General features: G+C 35.2%; 1 protein-coding gene across 6 annotated transcripts in view; it reads right to left on the reverse strand.

Moving 5' to 3' along the window:
- The window catches only part of ADK (adenosine kinase), a 516,864-nt gene that overhangs the window by 442,805 nt on the left and 51,313 nt on the right, over nucleotides 1–22,746 (reverse strand). For 5 of the 6 annotated variants that reach the window (XM_060643139.3, XM_060643142.3, XM_081790525.1 and 2 more), the window contains one exon: nucleotides 7,510–7,563. The exons of the other annotated variant lie outside the window; for it this stretch is intronic. In XM_060643139.3, coding sequence (XP_060499122.1) covers nucleotides 7,510–7,563 — 54 coding nt within the window. The remainder of the gene's footprint in view (nucleotides 1–7,509; nucleotides 7,564–22,746) is intronic. 6 annotated transcript variants of the gene reach the window in all.

Genomic DNA, 22,746 nt, shown 5'->3' on the forward strand with positions numbered 1-22,746 from the left:
GAAGTTTCAGAGCTTAGTGCCCGATAGTGTTCTGGTGAGGAAGTAGGTCAAATCCCCAGGAGCAGGCAGCACGGTATGAGGGGTCTGTGTGCTACATTGGGAGAAGTGGTTTCCCTGCTTGGAATGCATTTGGTAGAGACCATATGGCCTCCCCACAGGCAAAGGTCCCAGCAGACCCCAGAAAGCAGCCACATTTACTGGTTCGGGAACAAAGACACCACAGTTCAGCAAAACCTGGTGCCAGATGTGTGTTGTGATTTGCCGTAATCTCTGAACCTCTGCCACCGCGCAATCACACAAACGTTATCTGGGGCAAACTAGCACCCAGCCATTGCTCAGCAAGACCCTCCCCAAGAGAGCTGGCATGGGTCTCTGAAGTGTGGGGTTTGCTTTTTTTTTTTTTTAAGTTTATTCATTTTTTTTTTAAATATTTATTTATTTTTGAGAGACAGAGTGAGACAAAGTGAGACTGGGGGAGGGGCAGAGAGAGAGGGAGACACAGGATTGGAAACAGGCTCCAGGATCTGAGCTGTCAGCACAGGGCCTGACGCAGGGCTCGAACCCACAGACTGTGAGATCATGACCTGAGCCTGAGCCGACTGAGCCACCCAGGCGCCCCAAGTTTATTCATTTTTGAGAGAGAGAGACAGAGTGTGAGCAGGGGAGGGGCAGAGAGAGAGGGAGACACAGAATCTGAAGCAGGCTCCAGGCTCTGAGCTGTCAGCACAGAGCCCAATGCAGGGCTCAAACTCATGAACCGGGAGATCATGACCTGAGCTGAAGTCAGACGCTTAACCGACTGAGTCACCTAGGCGCCCCTGAAGTGTGGGGTTTTCAAACACCATCTGAGATAAAATTCTGGAAGGAAGTGCTGCCTGGCAGACAGACAGCTTGGACACAGGCAGGATACAGGCAGGGAGTGGATGGAGGGCTCAGACAAAGGAGCTTGATCGTAGGTCGGTGAGAGTATGAAGTTTCTGCGCCAGACTACGGAGCTGGGTGAAGCCATTCATTTCCACATCTCCCATGAATGCATGCATGCACACTGATCCACCCCAGTAAGCTAAACAGCGCCACCTAATGGAGAACAGAGCCATTACACCAAGCCCTGCCCAACTCCACCCTCCAAGCACATCCTACAGGAATACCAGCACAAGTCACTCCATCTGCTTAGTGTTCAAACTATAGAGTGCTTCATAGCTTGAGTTCTAGGGGAAACTGGAGGTAACTTCATTTGAGTTTCATTCTGTTTTCTGGTTCATTTATTTGTTCATTTTCTTTGCTTCTGTTTTTGCTTAAATTGTTTTCTTTTATCTTTCTTTTTTTTCCTTTCTTGGATACAGAATAGGAAAAATTTATTTTTTACTTTATTTTTTATTTCTTTACTTCTTTATTCTATTTTATTTTGTTTATTTAATTTTTCTATTTTATTATATAATTTTTTTAAGTTTTAAATTTTTTCCTACCTTTCCCTTATTTCTCTATCAAGCTTCTTTCAACAAGCAGACCAAAACATACCTAGAATCTAGCTTCCTTTATTTGATTTTTTGTTTTGTTTTTAATTTTTATTTTTAATGTTATTAATTTTTTTCTTCCTCCAAAATGACAAACAAAGGAATTCACCCCAAAAGAAGAATAGGAAAAAATGAAAGCCAGGGACTTAACACAGATATAAGTAAGATGTCTGAACCAGAATTTAGAAACACGATAATAAGAATACCAGGTGGACTTGAAAAAGGCATAGAAGAAACCAGAGAACCCCTTTTTGCAGAGATAAAAGAAATAAAATTTAGGCTGAAATTAAAAATGCTATAACCAAGATGCAATCTCAAACGCATGCCATGACAGCAAGGATGGACAAAGCAGACCAGCGAGTCAGCAATACAGAAGATAAAATTATGGAGAATAACAAAGCAGAAAAAAAGAGGGAAATAAAGGCAAAAGATCATGATACAAGACTTAGAGAACTCAGAGACTTATTAAAAAGGAATAACATCTGAATCATAGAAGCCCCAGAATATGAAGAGAAATAAAAAGGCGCAGAAGGTTTATGTGAGCAAATTTTAGTGGAAAACTTTACTAATCTGGGGAATGGCACAGATATCAAAATCCAAGAATTACAGAGAACCCCATTAGATTCAACAAAAACTGACCATCACCAAGGCATACCATAGTAAAATTCACAAAATACACAGAAAAGGAAAAAATTAGGAAAGCAGCAAAGGAAAAAAGTCCTTAACCTATAATGGAAGACAGATCAGGTTCACAGTAGACCTATCCACAGAACTTGGCAGGCCAGAAAGGAGTGGCAGGATATATTCAATGTGCTGAATCAGAAAAATACATAGCCAAGAATTCTTTATCCAACAAGGCTGTCATTCAAAATAGAAGGGAAAGACAGTTTCCCAAACAAAAACTAAACCAGCTCTGCAAGAAATTTTAAGGAGGATACTTAAATTCTTAAATTCTTTGAGCAGAGAAAAGACAAAACAAAAATAAAAAGACCAAAAACAACAAAGAATAGAAAGGACCAGAGAACATCACCAGAAACACCAATTCAACAGGCAACATGGTGTTAAATTCATATCCTTCAGTACTCACTCTAAATGTCAATGGACTAAACGCTCCAATCAAAAGACACAGGGTGTATCAGCATGGATAAGAAAATAAGACCCATCTACATGCTGCTTACAAGAGACTCATTTTAGACCTCATATAAAGGCCATATACAAAAGACCCACAGCTAATATCCTCCTCAATGGGGAAAAACTGAGAACTTTCTCCCTAAGGTCAGGAACATGACAGGGATGTCCACTCTCTCCACTGTTATTCAACATAGGATTTAAAGTCCTAGCCTCAGCAATCAGACAACAGAAAGAAATAAAAGGCATCCAAATCAGCAAGAAGGAAGTCAAACCTTCACTATTTGTAGACGACATGATACTCCTGTGTGGAAAACCCAAAAGACTCTACCAAAAAACTGCTAGAACTGATACATGAATTCAGCAAAGTCGCAGGATATAAAATCAATGTACAGAAATTGGTCACATTTCTATACACCAATAATGAAGCAGCAGAAAGAGAAATCAAGGAATTGATCTCATTTACAATTGCACCAAACCATAAAATACCTAATAATAAACCTAACCAAAGTAGTGAAAAATCTATACACTGAAAACTATAGAAGGCTTATGAAAAAAAAAAAAGCTTTTTGAAGATGACACAAAAAAATGGAAAAACGTTCCATGCTCTTGGGTTGGAAAAACAAATATTGTTAAAATGTCGATACTACCCAAAAAAATCTACATATCCAGTGCAATCCTAACAAAATAACAAACAATTCCAAAATTTGTATGGAACCAGAAAAGGCCCCGAATAGTCAAAGTAACGTTGAAAGAAAATCCAAAGCTGGAGGCATCACATTTCTGGCCTTCAAGATGTATTACAAAGCTGTAATCATCAAGACAATATGGTACTGGCAAAAAAAAAAAAAAACAAGTACACAGAAAAATGGAACAGAATAGAGAACCCAGAAATGGACCCACAAACATATGGCCAACTAATCTTTGACAAAGCAGGAAAGAATATCCAATGGAATAAAGACAGTCTCTTCAGCAAGTGGTGCTGGGAAAACTGGACAGCAACATGCAGAAGAATGAACCTGGATCACTTTCTTACACCATACATAAAAAATAAACTCAAAATGGATCAAAGACCTAAATGTAAGACAGAAAGCCATCAAAATTCTGGAGAAGAAAACAGGCCACAATCTCTCTGACCTCAGCTGCAGCAACTTCTTATTTGACATATCTCCAGAACCAAGGGAAACAAAAGCAAAAATGAACTATTGGAACCTCATCAAGATAAAAAACTACTGCACAGCAAAGGAAATAATCAGCAAAACTAAAAGGCAACCAATGGAATGGGAGATGTTCGCAAATGATATATCAGATAAAAAGTTAGTATCAAAAATCTATAAAGAACTTATCAAACTCAACAGCCAGAAAACAAATAATCTAGTGAAGAAATGGGCAGAAGACATGAATAGACATTTTTCCAAAGAAGACATCCAGATAGCTAAAAGACACACAGAAAGATGCTCAACATCACTCATCATCTGGGAAATACAAATCAAAACCACAAGGAGATACCAACTCACACCCATCATGATGAATGGCTAAAATTAACAACCCAGACAACAGATGTTAGCAAGGATGCAGACAAAGGGGAACCCTTTTGCACTGTTGCTGGGAATGCAAACTGGTGTAGCCCCTCTGGAAAACAGTATGGAGGTTCCTCAAAAAATTAAAAATAGAACTATCCTATGACCCAGCAGTTGTACTACTAGGTATTTATCCAAAGAATACAAAAATGCTAATTCTAAGTGGCACATGAACCCCATGTTTATAGCAATACTATCAACAATAGCCAAAGTATGGAAAGAGCCCAAACGTCCATCGACTGATGAATGGATAAAGAAGATGTGGTGTGTGTCTATATATGTATGTGTATGTGTATGTGTATGTGTGTGTGTGTGTGTGTGTGTGTGTGTATGTGTGTATATATATATATGTGATGGAATATATATATATATATATATATATATATATATATACATATGATGGAATAATACTCGGCAATCAAAAAGAATGAAATCTTGCCATTTACAATATGGATGGAACTGAAGTGTATTATACTAAATAAGTCAGTCAGAGAAAGACAAATATCGTAAGATTTACTCATATGTGGAATTTAAGAAACAAAACAGATGAACAGGGGAAGGGAAACAAAAATAATATAAAAACAGGGAGGGTGACAAACCATAAGAGACTCTTAAATACAGAGAACAAACTGGGGGTTACTGACAGGGTGTCAGGTGGAGGGATGAACTAAAGGGGCAATGGACATTAAGGAGGGCACTTGTTGGGAGGAACACTGAGTGTTATATGTAAGTGATGAATCACAAAATTCTATTACTGAAATCATTATTACAGTATATGTAACTAACTTGGATTTAAATTTTAAAAATTAATTAATTAAAAATCAATATAGTAAACAGCTTATAAAGATAATGACCACATATCAAAATCAATTAAAAAAAAATACTTTTCTCATGTAAGAGGCATTTATACCTTAGGATGAAATGCCCAATGAAAGTATCATACATGGAATCAAACAATTTAGGTCAAAGAAGACTAATGTGTTCTAGAGAAAAAGGTTCTAGTGGTGACAAAGATGTCGATGACAAAGATGCTGAATGTTCAAAGAAAGAGTAAAAAAAGAAAAAAGTACTTTAAAATTATTTCACATAAAATGTAGTTAGATTGTGAATGTTCAAAGAACTGAGAAGTAAAAAAGAAAAAAAATTAATTTAATTACTTCACATAGTATATGGTTGTAAATGTATGGTGTAAATAAACTAAATTATATATAGCTATAAAATTGACTTATTTCATAAACATCTCTCAAAACTTTTAGGACCAAGTTGATCAAAAGCTTTGTATTACACCCTTTCCTTGGAAGAATGAGAAGAGCTTTGCATTTTGAATCAGGCATACATAATATTTGACTAAGTTTTCTTTAACACACTCAATAAGTGGCTATTGGTCTGAGCTGGTTTCTAAAACCATAATATAATACTATAAAATTAAACAGTCATTATAAACAGTTATTGAGTACTGCAATGGATATTGACCCTTTTAATTTAAAAAAAAAAAAATCACTGTTTTAAAAAAATCACTATATACTTAGGGAATGGCTTGGTGCACAGAAAAAGCACCTAAATGGGAATCAGGAAACAGATTCTGGTCCAGTATTGTCAGTAAGTAGCAGTATAAGTCATTTATCAGCAAGTCATTTATCATATAAATCCCTCCTAATTCATTATAAAAAAAAAATGGATATTAGTTCTAGGGCTCATTTCTAGAATCAAAGTTCTATAATTTCAAAGACATGAAAGAAAATGGCCCCTGATTAAGGGGCCATAAAAATACCCATGATATTTAAAATGCTATACCTTGGGGTGGTTGGGGGGCTCAGTCAGTTGGTGAGTCAGGCCCGAATCAGCCTCTGTGCTGACAGCTCAGAGCCTGGAGACTGCTTTGGATTCTGTGTCTCCCTCTCTCTCTCTCTGCCCCTTCTCCACTCATACTCTGTGTCTCTGTCTCTCAAAAACAAACATTAAAAAATACAATAAAATTGTTTTGAAAAATCACTATATAACCTTGAGAAAAAATATTTTGTGTGTGTACTTTTTATCTGCATATAGGTGACACAAAGCTTCACATTAGTTTCAGCTATACGACATAGTATAGCTATGGTATCTCTACATGCTATGCTATGCTCACAAGTGTAACTACCATCTGTCACCACATAAAGCTATTACAGTATCAATATATTCCTGATGCTGAGTCTAAAAATAATAGTCTTGAAGGACTCTATCTACAAAAAATTATTCTTCATACAGATATATACAAATTGAAGATTGCATTAAATTAAACCATAAGGGACCTGAGTTAGAAGTTAAAATATCTTTAACATTAGGGAGTGTCAAACATCAGGAAAATCCTGATGGAAGTTTGTAAAATTCATGAGTATATTTATTAAAGGATAGAACCTTAATAAGGATATCTAGAATAAGTGTAGTCCGACCTGAAGGTGTATAGCCAGCCACAGATTCCTCGAATTTTTAATTCCACAGTATTATTTGACATGAAGTGTTTGCATAATAATTAAGGCTACCAGAACTTTCTTATGGTACAATGGGAAAAATAAAGTAGACTAAGTAGAAAATAGAAGCATATAAATTATTTTATAGCTGTCTCCTTTGGACAATGACACTAAAAAGATTAAGATGAAATTTTAAAATTCCCAAACCTATCATTTTTAACTAAAAACCTCAAAGTTCCTGTGAGGAACTATACTATACTATACTATTCTATACTATACTATACTATACTATACTATACTATACTATACTATAACAGAGCAGAAAAATAGCAATGGAGATATCCCAGAATCATATGTTCAAGTTATTTTTACCTGAAAGAACCCTAAGAACATTAAAATTTTAAAAAGGAACAAAATTTTGTTCATATACCAAACTTTAAAGTGTTTTTCCTTATGCCAATCAATACTAGCCACTTACCTTTTCATAAAGAAACAAAAGAAACAAAATTACATTTTGTCATCTTAATAATGAGGTTGGGGAAGTCAATTGAGTAAAATTAACAACACTTTAATATTTTATCTGGGGAAAGAAAATGAAATTATCTATTTCCCAATATGCCCTTAGTCTAGATGATGCAATACTACATGTTTTAACACGCATGCAGAAACAATTATTTCCTATGTTAATCTTATGTAATGTAAATTATCCTAATCTTACTAGTATTAAGGTAATAGTGTTAATTACATCTTTATATTTTATATCATTTGAAAACTCAGATTGTTTACATACACCTCCATAGAGGAATAAACTATGTACCACCTAGGGTTTAATGTACTTACAATTCCTTGTGTTTGTCTTCAGCCAAGATTTGGTCATTTGGTTTAAGAGAATACCTGTAACACAGAAACAAAAAAATACACCATATAAACATATAAGTACCTTTGCCTCATGGACATCTGACTGTGGTATCAACATACAATGAGTTAACTCCTATCAAATAAGCACTACTACACTGTTACAGTCCTCTGTCTTCATTGATAAAACATTGAAAAATACCTAAGTTCTTTGTTGTTCTATTAGTCACTGCCACAGACACCATCCAAAGAACTGAAGTAGGATCAACCTGACCTTTGACAACACAAGGTATCTTCAATATTCTTCTGTAGTGAATAATCTGCAATGTTACATGCCTCTAGTAGTTCAAAATTCAAGAAATTACTACAATAAGTATTTAGAAGTTCACAAAACAATAAGCAGTTTTTCATTCATTAAATATACAGTAAACATCTATGCACCAGACTATGTCCTAGGTGGCATGACACAGGAGGAAAAATAAATTGTTATTTATTAGCTTAATGACCATAGGCAATCATTTCATTTATTTAAGTCTCACTTTCCCTGTCTATAAAACAGAAGTTGCGATAAATATTAGAACATTTATCTTTCAAATTACCATATAATTTGTACTGCTAAAGGTAACTGTTTCTGAGGAGTATACAGAAAAAAATAAACATTGGATGGCATTTCCCAGGTCTTCAATTCCCACTTGCGTTCAATTCTTTCCTAAAACTAAGCTGCCTGACAATGGGTCAGGGGTTTAAGTGGAAAGGTCATGCATGTAGAGTCTCCTTTCTTGCCTCCCCTTTCACAAGTCCCTTTACCCACTTTATGAAAAGAATGGCAAACCTCTCACACATCCTAAATAGAACTGTACTACATTGGCTGGGGTATAAAAACCTCTGAAGTGCTAAACAAGAAATGGTTCATAATATTTTTATCTTCAAAGCCTCTGTAAGTAAAGTACCATAAACTGCCCACAGGAATTCCTGTTTTATACATTATTTCTGTAAAGAATGAAGCCACAAATTATCAATGGGGAACTATCTGTCATAGGATGTTCTATTTTCAGGTATATTATAGAATAGGACACAAGTTGATTACAGTTTTCTTTAAAAAGTTTATCTTTTCGGGCGCCTGGGTGGCTCAGTCAGTTAAGCATCCAACTTAGGCTCAAGTCATGATCTCACGACTTGTGGGTTCGAGCCCTGCATTGGGCTCTGTGCTGACAGCTTGGAGCCTGGAGCCTCCTTCGGATTCTGTGTCTTTCTTTCGCTCTGCCCCTCCCCCACTCATTCCCCCCACCCCCCATGCTCTCTCTCTCTCTCTCTCACACATACACACACACACACACGCGCGCACGCGCACACACACACACACACACACACACGAATAAACATTAAAATAAATTAAAAAAAAAAAAAACCAAGAGTCAACTTACTTCTTCCAAGCAATAATTTTAAACAAGGTTCCTTGCCTTCCATTTATCTACTGAGGATTAACTATCAGAACATGGTTGTCAAAGAAACAAAAATCAAATCATTTATTCGAACTGAAAACTGAAGCCAGACTTTTTCTATCATGAAAGCAAATCTGATTTGTTTGACAATGAAGAACAGTTTTACCAATCGTTCCACGGCAGACAGTGGCCTTCAACTGAATGAATGATTTTGACTAAAACATGTTTAAAGCACTCAATAAAAACATTCTATTAAAAAAAAAAATCCTTTTGGGGCACCTAGGTGTCTCAGTCGGTTGAGCATCCGACTTCGGCCTCAGGTCATGACCTTGCGATTTGTGGGTTCAAGCCCCACGTCAGGCTCTGTGCTGACAGCTCAGAGCCTGGAACCTGCTTCAGATTCTGTGTCTCCCTCTCTCTCTGCCCCCCCCCCCCCCTCACACTCTCTCTCCTTCAAAAATAAATAAACATTAAAAAAATATTTTTAATCCTTTTGACATAGGTATATTGAAATTAACAATATTTAACTTTCCCCAGCATGTCCTAAACTGTTTAGGTAAACATACACCTATAAGTAAAACACTAATAGATATGATTACTAGCTATTTAAGAAGACGTACTAAAGTCTTTTTTGGTGCATTTCCCAGAACTGCATGTCTCTAGTGACTCTAATAACTGGAAGTCAGGTGGTTTCTAATTCTTTGCTTTCAAAAAAACTGAAGGACCTAATCAAATTATCAGCTGATAGACAAATAAAAATAATTTTTGATGATAGACCATTTGATGACAGAGATGCTCAAACAATTAAGTGATGCTGGTGAAACAAAGCTCTGTCTACTTCCATCCAATTAATTATGTGAACACATTTCTCAGCACTTCTACCTGTCAGGAAGCAAAAATTCCTCATTCCCTTCTCAGGGAGCAAGAACCTGTGTGCCCTTGAAGGTCCTTCTAGCCAGACTAAGAATCAAATTGACAGATTAACAGGAGAATATCAACTTTAATAGGTATATGTACGGGGAATCCACACAGACATGGAAATTCCAAAGTCGGTCAGACAAAATGAGGTATACCTGTCATTCTGAACTAAGGAGAGGGAGTAAGGGTCTGGGATTTTAAGGAAAGGAATGTACTTCAAAGGGTGATAAGAGATGTTTGGTAATTAGATGTGTGCCCTACCATATAGATGGGTCACTTAGATAAAATTTATCTCTGTTAATAACCCTTATTCTTGGAAAGACTCTCAGTGTAGATTCTTCCATGTGGTTAGGGAAGGACACTACTTCCTCTTGAGCCCACCGGGTTTTAAGTGTCTTCAGCTCAAAATAATCCACATGCCAAAGTGGCACATTCTGAGGGGGGCCTATCCTGAACCTCTTCACATCTCTAAAAGAAAAAAGGAAAATAAAATTGATGCTGAACATTGTCTAACTGCAGCAATGAGCATTATTTATCCAAGAAAGGCTGAACTAAAAGAAAAAAATTAGATTAGCTTCATCCACCTCATTAAAAGATGCATTTCCAATAAGATTTTTTCTTGTTTAATAATTACTCAACATTTTAATACATTTACGTTATTTTACTAACTATATGTTAATTACAATTTAATGAATAGATTTTTTTTTTAAGTTTTTTAATTTATTTTTTGAGAAGGAGTGTACACATGCACGTGAGCAGGAGAGGGGCATAGAGAGAAGGAGAGAGGGACTCCCAAGCAGGCTCTGCAATGTCAGTATGGAGACCAACACAGGGTTCCATCTCATAAATGGCAAGATCACAACCTGAGCAGAAATCAAGAGTAGGACGCTTAACCAATTCAATCACTCAGGAGCCCCCTAGGAGATATCTTTAAATTCAATTTACAGGCATATATTTGTGGCAGAGACCTGATAGGATGATTAATATGCACAAAAGACTTTAATGTATAAAAATGTATTACCTTCCTAATATATGCATATTACATAAAAATATAATTCATGCACAAAAATACATTACATAAGGATAAAATCTGGCAGGAAAAAGTATAATACAAATATAAATTTAAATAGAGAAAGGAATATAAAATTTTTCAATGTTAAGAAAACAGTTTGGGGGCACCTGGGTGGCTCAGTCCGTTAAGCAGCCAACTTCACCTCAGGTCATGATGTCACAGTTTGTGAGTTTGAGCCCCACATCAGGCTCTGTGCTGACAGCTCAGAGGAGCCTGCTTTGGATTCTGTGTCTCCCTCTTCCTCTGCCCCTCTCCCACTCACTCTCTGTCTCTTTCTGTCTCTCAAAAGCTGAATAAATGTTTAAAAAAAAAATAAAAGAGCTTGTTTGTGTCTTTTTATAAATGAATGATGGTAAAAAAATTTTTTTAAATAAATGGATTATGGTAGGTATCAAAGCCGTATGGTATTTAGAGTCCATTAAGAGTGATTTATCAGTTTTATTTAGCATTATAAATCATAAATATTAACTTAATGAGTAAGGAAACTTATTAATGTTTATTAAAACATTTTTATGAAAGTTAAAAAGTTTGAAACTAGTGGATTTGATGATATCTATGTCTCAACAAAGTGTTTTGTACATAGATAATAGCAAATCAATTAATGTTATTTTCCTTCTCCAGCTGGCTAGTGATAGAGAATAACAAATATTTTTTGCACTTAAGGACCTCACAATGCAGTAAATGAGTAAGAATAAAAATAAATGTGGTGTGATAAGGTTATGATAAAGCTATGTACAGTGTTCAAACAAAACAGTAGAAAGTCTCCTTCCTAAGAGAGTCAAAAAAAAGGGAGAGCTTTTATCTGTTTTCTCTTCCTTCCCCATTTCATCTCTCTTCTCTGTTCCTTTCCTATTAAAAAACAAAACAAAACAACAAAACCTTCTCTTCTAAAGTCTCAGGATAAGAATTTAAAGGAAATGGTGGAGGCCAGAAAAAAAAAAAAAAAAATGGAGTCCAAATAGGCAAGAAGCAGGCAAGGAAGGATAGACCTGATTTTGATTAAATCAGCAAACAAAATTTTACTCTCTCAATGGACTGAGTACATCTCCAGATCCTCAAGAATAAATGTACAAGATTCATTTTGAACTATTCTCCAAGCAAATGAGTTCTCTAATTCCAAACAAACTTCAAAGTAGTTACTCTTCCCGTATCATTTCTTTCTCTCATCTGATTTCCTTCCTACCCCAAACCAGGTAACTTTTATCATATCTCAAAAGCCTTAATTTTTCAGCTTCAGCATGGAGCCCAGCATGGGGCTCGATCTCATGACTGTGAGATCATGACCTAAGCCAAAATCAAAAGTCAGATGCTTAAACAAGAGAGCCACCCAGGCTAGGTTTTTTTTAATTCAATTTTCTCTTCCTTATCTCTTCCTTGACTCTTACACACTGCATTTTAGAGTTAGCCAAAATGCAAGGTTTGAGGAAACAGTACCCAAGATCATCCTCACTTCTGGGGTTCCCAGGTGGTTCAGTCAGTTGAGCAATCAACTCTTGATTTTGGCTCAGGTCATGATCTCATAGTCATGAGATCAAGCCCTGTGGAGGTCTCCACACTGAGCATGGAGCCTGCATGGGATCTTCTCTGTCCCTCCCCTGCTTTCACTCTCTCAAAATAATATTAAAAAAAAAAAGGCTATCATCACTTCTGACACCAACTGCAAGTTCTAGAAGTTCCCAAAACCACCCTCTGGCTCAATAATTCACTAGAAGGATTCACAGAACACCCTGAAAACTATTACACTCACAGTTATGGATTATAAGAAAAGGATACAGGTCAAAGTCCAAGGGAAAAGACATATAGAGCAGTGTCTGGGAGGGTTCCAAATGGAAAGTCTGTCCTGATATCGGTATGTTGACCATATAGACCATTGTTGATATGTGACTATAAGGTATGCAGTACTGCCAACAAGGGAAGCTCACCCAAGCTTCAATATCCATATTTTTTATTGGGGCTTCACTACATAGGCATGATTGATCAACTGACTGCCTCAATGGTTAACTCAGTCTTCAGGTCAACTGATATCATATGACCCAAAGTTTAACCCTAAATCACGTAACTGGTCACTCTGTAGGGTGTGGCCAGCCCTGTCCTAAACAAAATGACACTTCTATCAGGTATGATGTAGATTACCTCTCAGAAGCTGGGGCCAAAGGTCAGACATCTCTTTGGACAAGGCCAAATTCTTTACTACGCATATGCCTATGTATGTGTTTATTTATTTACATATGTCCATAAATATACTGATGTGTATATTCATAAACTTCCATCTAGATCTGCATTTTTCATAAAACTCTCCCTTATACTCACTTTACCTAATTTTAGTTAGGTTAATAAACTATATGAAAAGTCACCAGAATAACCTATTGTTATTAATTATCTACCCGCCCAAAAGAAAATTATTCTAATTTTATGTGGCGCCTGGGTGGCTTAGTTGGTTAAGCAACCAACTTTGACTCAGGTCATGATCTCATGGTTCCTAAGTTCGAGCCCCACATCGGGCTCTGTGCTGACAGCTCAGAGCCTGGAGCCTGCTTCGGATTCTGTGTCTCTCTTTCTCTCTGCTCCTCCATCACTTGCACTCTGTCTGTCTCTCTCCCTCTCTCTCAAAAATAAATAAACATTAAATATATATATATATATATATATATACATATATAATTATGTTGAAAATTATTCTAATTTTTAAAATGGAACACTGATTTAATTTGCAAATTAGAAAAAAGGCACTAATAAAGATTATTTGTTCCTCCACGCAATTTAAATATATTTCCAAAGCTCATAAACTACAACCAAACTCTATATAGATGGTTATTTTTAAGGAAACAAAAACTTTCCAAAACACCTTTAAAATGTACACAAAAAAATAGTACAAACCTATAATTGTAAAAATTATGTGTTAACTAACAAATGCCTCACATTCATTTTGAAAGTAGGCAAAGTATAAATTATAAATATAAAGGTAAATATACCATCAGGACCATAACCCCTACTAATGAAATAGAGCTAGTTCTCACTAAAATGTACATACCTCTACTTTCTACCATATCTTTCCTAAAATGATACTAAGTACAGCCTATTTTTTAGTTGGATTTTGTTTCCAAAAGACATGATTAGATAGATGTTCTGTTTTTATATTCATTTCTTAAATTCAAACATAAACATGGTCCCTAGAAAGTCAGAGACAGCAAAATGGTATACTGGTAGTTCTCAACCTTTTTTCTGTCTGAATTTGCCAGAGGATAAAGACAAGTGCCTACTCCTATCAGAAGATAAGGAAGGTGGAGACAATACACGAAAGCACAGACTTTATCCTGCCTCTAGCCTCTGCAGAGAACCTCTAAGTGAAAGAACATTAGATTGCAAGTCTAAGACCTGTGTTACTGTCCTGATTCAGCCATTAATTAGCTTTTGGAAGTACACAAGCCATTTAATTTCTCTAAGAAGGATAAAACTACCTATCTCATGTTGCTATGTGGATCAAATAAGATAATACATGAGAGGTGCCAACACATTTACATGCAATACTCACCTCTCTTCCCTTTCCTGTAATGCTTGCACCTCAATAAAATGACTAATTCATCTAGCTTAAATAGAGAAGGAAAGCAGTTGAAACCGTTCACATTTTGAAACAATTGCATAACTACAAATTTCCATTAAGACATCAGACAGTTGGGTACAAGGATGTCAATGCGAGCATTATTTAAGGAAAAGTGTAAGCAAATATTATCCAGAAAGTAGATTTATAATGAGTAAGTTATAACACCACTGGGAGCAGGTCAGCATTAAGTTGAAAAAAAAGGAAAAATGGCAATATACTCCCAAAAAGAATTGGAAACATAACACCAAAATGTTATATAGCATTACAGATTATTTTTATTCTCTTCTTTGTGCTTTTTCGAAATGTAAATAATTAGCATGTTTTACTTTTGAAACTAGAAAAATCACATTAAAAACAAATAGATATAATACTTTAGAATGGGGTCATAATATTCTTCTGGATGTAGTTTTCACTTAAATTTTTCAACCAATGAACATTTAAGCCTCCGAAGATTAGTTCAAACTTTTCTTGTGTAAAATTTTTAAAATAAATTTGTTTTAAATATTTGTATTGTATAAATATTGACAGCAACAGGTGACAAGTGGATAGGAAAAAAGAGAGAAGGAAGGAAAGGAGGAAGAGGGAAAAGAGAGAAAGAAGGGAGGAGGGCAAGAAGTAGGAGAGGACAAGGGGGAGTACTTTCCTTCAACCCTATCCGAGCTATTAAAGGAAGCACAAAAGAATAAAATCCCATCATGGCATTCCCATCATGGGCAATGGGAAAATGGCACTGTTATTTAGGTTTATAATTAAATATCAGAACACATAAATAAAATGTATTAATACATGATAGATAACTATTAAGATATGCTAGATCAGCAGCAGTGTGCAACTAACAGTAATGAAACACAGGTAGGGCCTTAAGATTGAAACAAACATTGTTTATTCAAATGTGCTTTCCCTGAAGATAAGCATAACATAAAATTTCAGACCTACAAAGGTCCTTAAAAACACTGTCAAGTCCAGAGACAGCCCAGTCATAAATGAAATGGCCAACTCAATATCACACAAATAGGTAACACCAAACTAAGACTTGCTTACACAGCAGTATAACAATAAAATATTCCATAAATGCCTGCAACTAAGATTGCCTTCTAAGAATTAAGTAAAATTTGAAGAAATCTATAAATACTACCACATGGTCCAAAGAATCCTAATAGTAGTATGCAAAATTTTATAGAATTGGTAGAATCAATCAGATAGTATGGGTATGGTAAGATTTTAAACATGTTTAATTACCCCTAGCAATTAAAAAATAAACATATCAAAACATGTTGGAAAGGAAAAAGAGAGGCCAAAAGTGTTAATCACCACAGCAATGTTTTAAGAGGCTTACCAAGAAACAGATTAAAAAGTAAACCACTGGATTAGAATGAAAATAATAGCAAAAAGTTACAAGATTTATGAAAATAACATTTTAAATTCTCACTAGTAAACTAAATGAGGATTAAAACTCAATTACAGAAGGCTGAAGAAAAAGAAACTAGATTTACACTTAAATAGAACTACACTCTTTATATTATTAAATTTTCTTTGCTTAAGTTTTTATTTTTATTTATTTTTAATTTTGTTTAATGTTTGTTTATTTTTGAAAGAGAGAAAGACAGAGAGAGTGAGTACAGCAGCAAGGGGCAGAGAGAGAGGGAGACAGAATCTAAAGCAGCTGCCAGCACAGAGCCTAACACGGGACTCGAACTCACCAGCCATGAGATCACGACCTGAGCCAAAGTCAGACACTTAACTGACTGAGCCACCTAGGCACCCCACTTATGTTTTTATTTTTAAAAATCACTGATAATTATTCAAAATGACTAGCCACGTATTTTCATTAAAGGAAATTTAAAATTTGACTTGGAAGATGTTACTGCCTGGCCACTGGGCCATATCAACAAAATTGGGCCACTTTACATCACACCTGTCATTTATTTCTTACACTCTTCGATTTGACTTCTGGCCCTTATCATTCCACCGTGATTTACCTACCTGAGGTCACTGCTGACATCCTATTATCAAATCCACTAAATTCTTGTAGGTTTTATGTTACTAGGCATCTCTCTTACGTGTGATACTATTAACCACTCTGTCATACAAACTCACTGTACTTCATGAGACCCTGTTTTAGTTCTGCTAAAAACTCACTATTTCTTCTTCAGCCTCTTCCATAATCAATTCTTCTTCATTATCCATTTATTCAGTGTTCTATCTTCCAACCCGCTGCCTTCACTTTTACCCTTTCTCTGAAAGGCTTATCTATTGGTTGCTTTTATTTTTTATTTATACATATGTATGTACCTACATACATATATAATCTCTATGCCCAACGTGGGACTCAAACTCATGACCCCCAAATCAAGAGTCATACACTCTTTTGACTGAGCCAGCCAGGTGCCCCATTGGTTGCTTTAAATACCACCTATTTAATAATTTTGGTGGTGATGATGATGATGATGATGATGTTGATAATAGTATAATAACAGCTAACCTTCATTGAATGGCATTATATCAAGGTAAAATTAAGTATAATGCTTATTTATTATACTTCCCTCCAGCCATGAATCCTCTACCCACCAGAAACATAAATCGAATCCACCTGAATATCACATATGCATCTCATGCATGAACAAAACTGAACTCAATCTATCCACTCCCTCTAACATGTCATTCTCTCATACTCCCTAACTCAATCGTAAATACCACCAAAACCAAAAGTTGGAATGTCATCCCTGACTCCTTTGCCCCCTTCATTAATCAATCATTAAACTTACCTTTATAACAGTAAAATATTATTGAACTTTCTCCAAACTGCATAATCAAGTCACCATCCCTCAACACCACCATCCCTCAACAACATCCCTAATGCTGCTTTATCCCAAAATCTAAGAATCTGGAATTCTGAAAGAGAGAATCAGAAGAGCCAAGGACCATCTTTCTTTTAATGCAGGTAACAAGGTAACCAAGTTAAAGAAAATACACAAAATTCAGGAGCATTTCCAAATACCAGCAATAATCGAAAAAATGTTACTGAAAAAATATTCTACTCACAATAGCAATAACTTTACTTTTAAAATACCTAGGGAGTCACCCGGGTGGCTCAGTCAGTTAAGAGTCTGACTTCGGCTCAGGTCATGATCTCACAGTCCGTGAGTTCGAGCCCTGAGTCAGGCTCTGTGCTGACAGCTCAGAGCCTGGAGCCTGCTTCGGATTGTGTCTCCCACCCTCTCAAAAATAAATAAATGTTAAAAAAAAATTTTTTTAATAAAAATAAAATAAAATAAAATACCCAGGATAAACCTCACCAAAAATGTACACCTAGAAGAAAACCGTACAATACTGCAGTAAGACCTAAGCTGCACTAATATTGTAACAACTAACCACATATCACTATTTGAATTTAATTAATTAGAGGTGCCTGGCTGACTATATCAGAAGAGAGTATGACTCTTGATCTCGGGATCGTGGGCTCGACTCCCACGTTGGGTGTACAGATTACTAAAAACAACAAATAAATTTTTAAAAACTTAGTTAAAATCAAATAAAATTTTAAAATTCAATTCATCAGTTGCACTAACCACACTTCAAATGTTCAAAACTAAATGTGACTAATGGTTACCATATTGAACAGTACAGACATACAACATTTCCATCATCACAGAAAATTCTAATGGACAGTATTGCTCTAGAGATAATAATTTGCCCCAGATTTTTCTTTTAATCACTTCTGCATGGTTTGCATTTTTCCCCAAACACAATTATTTTTATAATTTTTGAACCTAACAAACTTAGCAATGATCACTACCATAAGATGTGGAAGTCTAAAACAAAACAGGGGCACCTGGGTAGCTCAGTTGGTTAAGCAACCGACTTCAATTCAGGTCATGATCTCACAGTCTGTGAGTTCAAGCCCCGCGTCAGGCTCTGTGCTGACAGCTCAGAGCCTGGAGCCTGCTTCGGATTCTGTGTCTCCCTCTCTCTCCTGCTCATGTTCTGTGTCCTCTCTCTGTCTCAAAAATAAATAAAAACATTTAAAAAATTAAAAAAAAAATTTTTAAACAAAACAAAAAAAAACCTAACCATTTTGCAATCCTGTATTTAATGTACTTACAGACTACATGTTACTAAAATATACAAAATAGCTAGAAGAAAAATAGAAATATATATGCATAAATAGAAAAACTTATATGGTAAAGATCTCATTTTTCCAAATTAATCTAAAAATGCAATGCAATCCTAAACAAAAACCCCAAAAAGAATTTTTTAAGTACTTGACAAACTCATTCTAAAATTTATGCACAAAAGGAAAGAGCCAAGATTAAGAAAATTCTTGAATAAGAACAAAGTGTAGGGACTTGTCCTATCAAACATCAAGATTTATTATAAAGTTTTGTAACAAAATAAAAATAAAGCTGCATTAGTTCAAGGACAAACAGACAAGCAGAAAAGGATGGAAAACCTAGAAACCAAGCTATAGACAAATAAAAATTGGCATTGCAGATCAATGGGTAAAGATTGGGACTATCACAATACAGTGATAGAATACTTGATTTCACTTGAGGAAAAAAAAAAATTTAACTGGATCCCCACTTCACATCATATACAGAAATCTATTCAAGTCAATTGAAGACCTAAATATACAAACCATAATATTAAAACATGGAGAAGAAAATATTGAAAAATAGCTTTATAAAGAATTAACTATAGGGGCACCTGGGTGGTTCAGTCAGTTTAGTGTGCAATTTCAGCTGGAGTCTGTTTCAGATTCTGTGTTTCCCTCTCTCTCTCTCTCTCTCAAAAATAAACATTTTTAAAATTTTTTTTAAAAATTAATAATGAAACAAAACAATTATAGCCTTTTAACCTTATATATGGAGTATCACTTGATACTCCAAATATTGTTTTACTTCAAACTAATATATATTTATTTACAGAAATAATTCATCTTGATTTATACAAATAATCCAGCTGTAAATTTTTGGCATTGAATAATCAGCACTGAAATTTACAACCAACTATTATTACTTTGAGAATTTTTGGAGTAAACATTAAGTAATGTCTTTCATGCATGCTTACGTTAATCAAGACTTACCTAAGGTTTGTATGATTACATTATTATAGATTTGGATTCATAAGAAAAATATATTTCCTCAACTACTCTAGCTTCCTTTCTTAAAACTATTTTCATTTCTAATGAGGATTTTTACTTCCCAATTACCATGACATTAATTCTCTTCATACCTTTACTTCTATAGTATTTACCTAGTGTCAGGAAAAATCAAAACAAACCTGTCATATATTCCTCCACTTTGTTTTGTATAAACCTCTTCCTTTACTCTCCATAATTAGATCAACACTCATCTGGCAGTTATTATACATTCCACATTTTATCTCTCCTCATACCCACTGTAACTCTTCAATATGCTAGAAAAGATTATTTTCAACAGCCTACTTTGTTTCAAGTTTTCCTACGTATTTTCAGTTACTACATTTTGACAAATTGGACACATCAAAATTGACTAACTTAATTCTTTCAATTAGATAAAGATCCTACATTTTTCTTACTCCAGGAAAAAACTGGCTTTCACAATCTTTTTTTTTTTTTTTTTTAATGTTTATTTATGTTTGAGACATAGAGAGAGCACGAACAGGGGAGGGGCAGAGAGAGAGGGAGACACAGAATCTGAAATGGGCTCCAGGCTCTGAGCTGTCAGCACAGAGCCCGACGCGGGGCTCGAACTCGCGGACCGTGAGATCATGACCTGAGCCGAAGTCGGCCGCTTAACCAACTGAGCCACCCAGGCGCCCCTGGCTTTCACAATCTTTAAACAAACTAGTATATTCTAGAAGAAGTTTAATTTTTAAATATCAAATAATTATCTAATTGACACTTCTGAATAGTGGCAATGCTTGTTCTATCCTGGAAACTGTCAATACAAGAAGTGTATTGTTTTGAAAACTTAGTCAAGAAGAACTGTTGAGTGTTTCAATCTCTCATACAGGATTTATTCATCTACTAATGTACCAATTAAAACTAAATATTAACAATTTTTAGAGCAAATTACACACATTTTTTTCTCACCTACACTATACCTATAATTGAAGGAAAACACAATTTCACTAAGTTTATAAACCTTTACATATCTACCATAATTTACGCCAAAGTCTGGACATATAATTAATTTCAAATTAATACTTCCATAGTAAGTTCGCAGAAAATAAATAATACAAATGTTACAATTAAAACAAATCTATATTTCAAATCTCTGCTCAATGATTGATGCTTTTTGGACATCAACAAATTTCTTAAGATCTAACTTATTCTTTATGAGATACCTACCTCATAAAGTTGCCAAGAGGACTAAACTGATACCGTATACATCTAATACATGCTGAATAAATGTTATCTTTATCAGATAACAATTCTTAAAATTTATTATATTCTTTTTTCTCATATATTCTTGAATGTTTTTCAGATGGATCTTCCATGGCCCTTCTTTACATTCCACTCTTTGTGGTGCATCAGTCCAGTGTGTCAAGACTATTAGCATATGATGGCTCTGATTCTTTAAAAACCTGTTCTGAGTGGCACCCAGTCGTCTCAGTGGCGACTCAGTTGTTTGAGCAAAAGACTTGATTTTGACTTAGGTCATGATCTCACAATTCGTGAGATCAATCCCCACATTGGGCTCTGTGCTGACAGCAAGGAGCCTGCTTGGGATTCTCTCTCTCTCTCTCTCTCTCTCTCTCTCTCTCTGCCCCTAACCCCCCCCCCAAAGATTCTCTCTCTCTCTCTCTGCCCCTAACCCCCCCCAAAATAAATAAATAAACTTAAAAAAAAAGAAAAAATATGTATCTAAAGACAAAAAAGGAAAGTATCAATTCTCACATTTTAAACACTGAACACTTAAAATCTCACTTTATGTTTTAATTTAATTCAATTTTTTTATTTTATATATAGAGAGAGAATCTTAAGCAGGCTCCATGCTCAGCTGTGGAGCCCAACTCAGAGCACAATCCTATGACCCTGGGATCATAACATGAGCCGAAATCAAGAGGCAGATGCTCAACCAACTGAGCTATCCAGGGGCCCCTAAAATCCCACTTTAAAAAGGACTTTCCATAAAAAAAAATTTTTCAGTCAGATGCTATCTCCCAAGTACCTAACATGTATCCATCGCGATACTATCATATAGCAAAAACATAATGTAGTTCCTTTATACAAAGAGTTTACTGTATATATAACAGATTTACAAAGATACTTTTCCGAATTGTCTCTCTCCATCAATGTTTATAAACCCTGCATGCAAGGTTTATACTATGTATATTTAATTATAAACCTAATACAAAAAAAAAAAAATTTAGCATCCTTTCAAGTAAGAGATTAAAAAGCGGAAGAGAATAAATAAATGAGAGCCAAGAAAATCAAAGGAAATTATAAATTAAAGAAAAAAAACCCTCTCTTTTATTCTAAACACTGCTTGTTTGAGAAATTATAAGATCATCACATAAATTATATAAATTATTAAATACTTAAAAAATAAAGCCAGGAATCAACAAAAGATTTGAACCTAGAAAAAAGTAAGATAATCATTTATTTACCCACCAATTGCTGGGTGGCTCAACTGGTTAAGCATCCAAATCTTGATTTGGGCTCAGGTCATGATCTGACAGGTAGTGAGTCTGAGCGCTGAGTTGGAGCTCTGCACTAACAGCACAGAGCCTGCTTGGGATTCCCTCTCTACCTCTCTTTCTGCCCCTTTCCCATTTGTGCACAAGTACTCTCTTTTTCTCTCAAAATAAACTTTAAAAATAAATAAATAAAATTAAAATCTTAAAAAAAAATGATAATTTTTTTTTTTTTAAAGGAGAGGGAGAGACACCTGGCTGGCTCAGTAAATAGAGCATGTAACTCGATCTCAGGGCTGTGAGTTCAAGCCCCAGGTTGGTTATAGAGATTACTTAAAAAAATAAAATCCGAAAGAAAGAAAGAAAGAAAGAAAGAAAGAAAGAAAGAAAGAAAGAAAGAAAGAGAGAGAAAGAAAGAAAGAAAGAAGAGCGAATGAAGAACTTACCAGAGCTGGAAAAACAAATCTCAACTGCAACAGAAAAAGGCTACATTATGATAAGCAAGCCAAGGCTACTAGCAGAAGCCCTAAGTCTCAGAGGAAATGGATAAGGCATGGAGCTAAAAGTAG

This window comes from Panthera onca, chromosome D2 (genome assembly GCF_046562875.1).
Source record: "Panthera onca isolate mPanOnc1 chromosome D2, mPanOnc1 haplotype 2, whole genome shotgun sequence".
In the NCBI taxonomy this organism is placed as follows: domain Eukaryota; kingdom Metazoa; phylum Chordata; class Mammalia; order Carnivora; family Felidae; genus Panthera; species Panthera onca.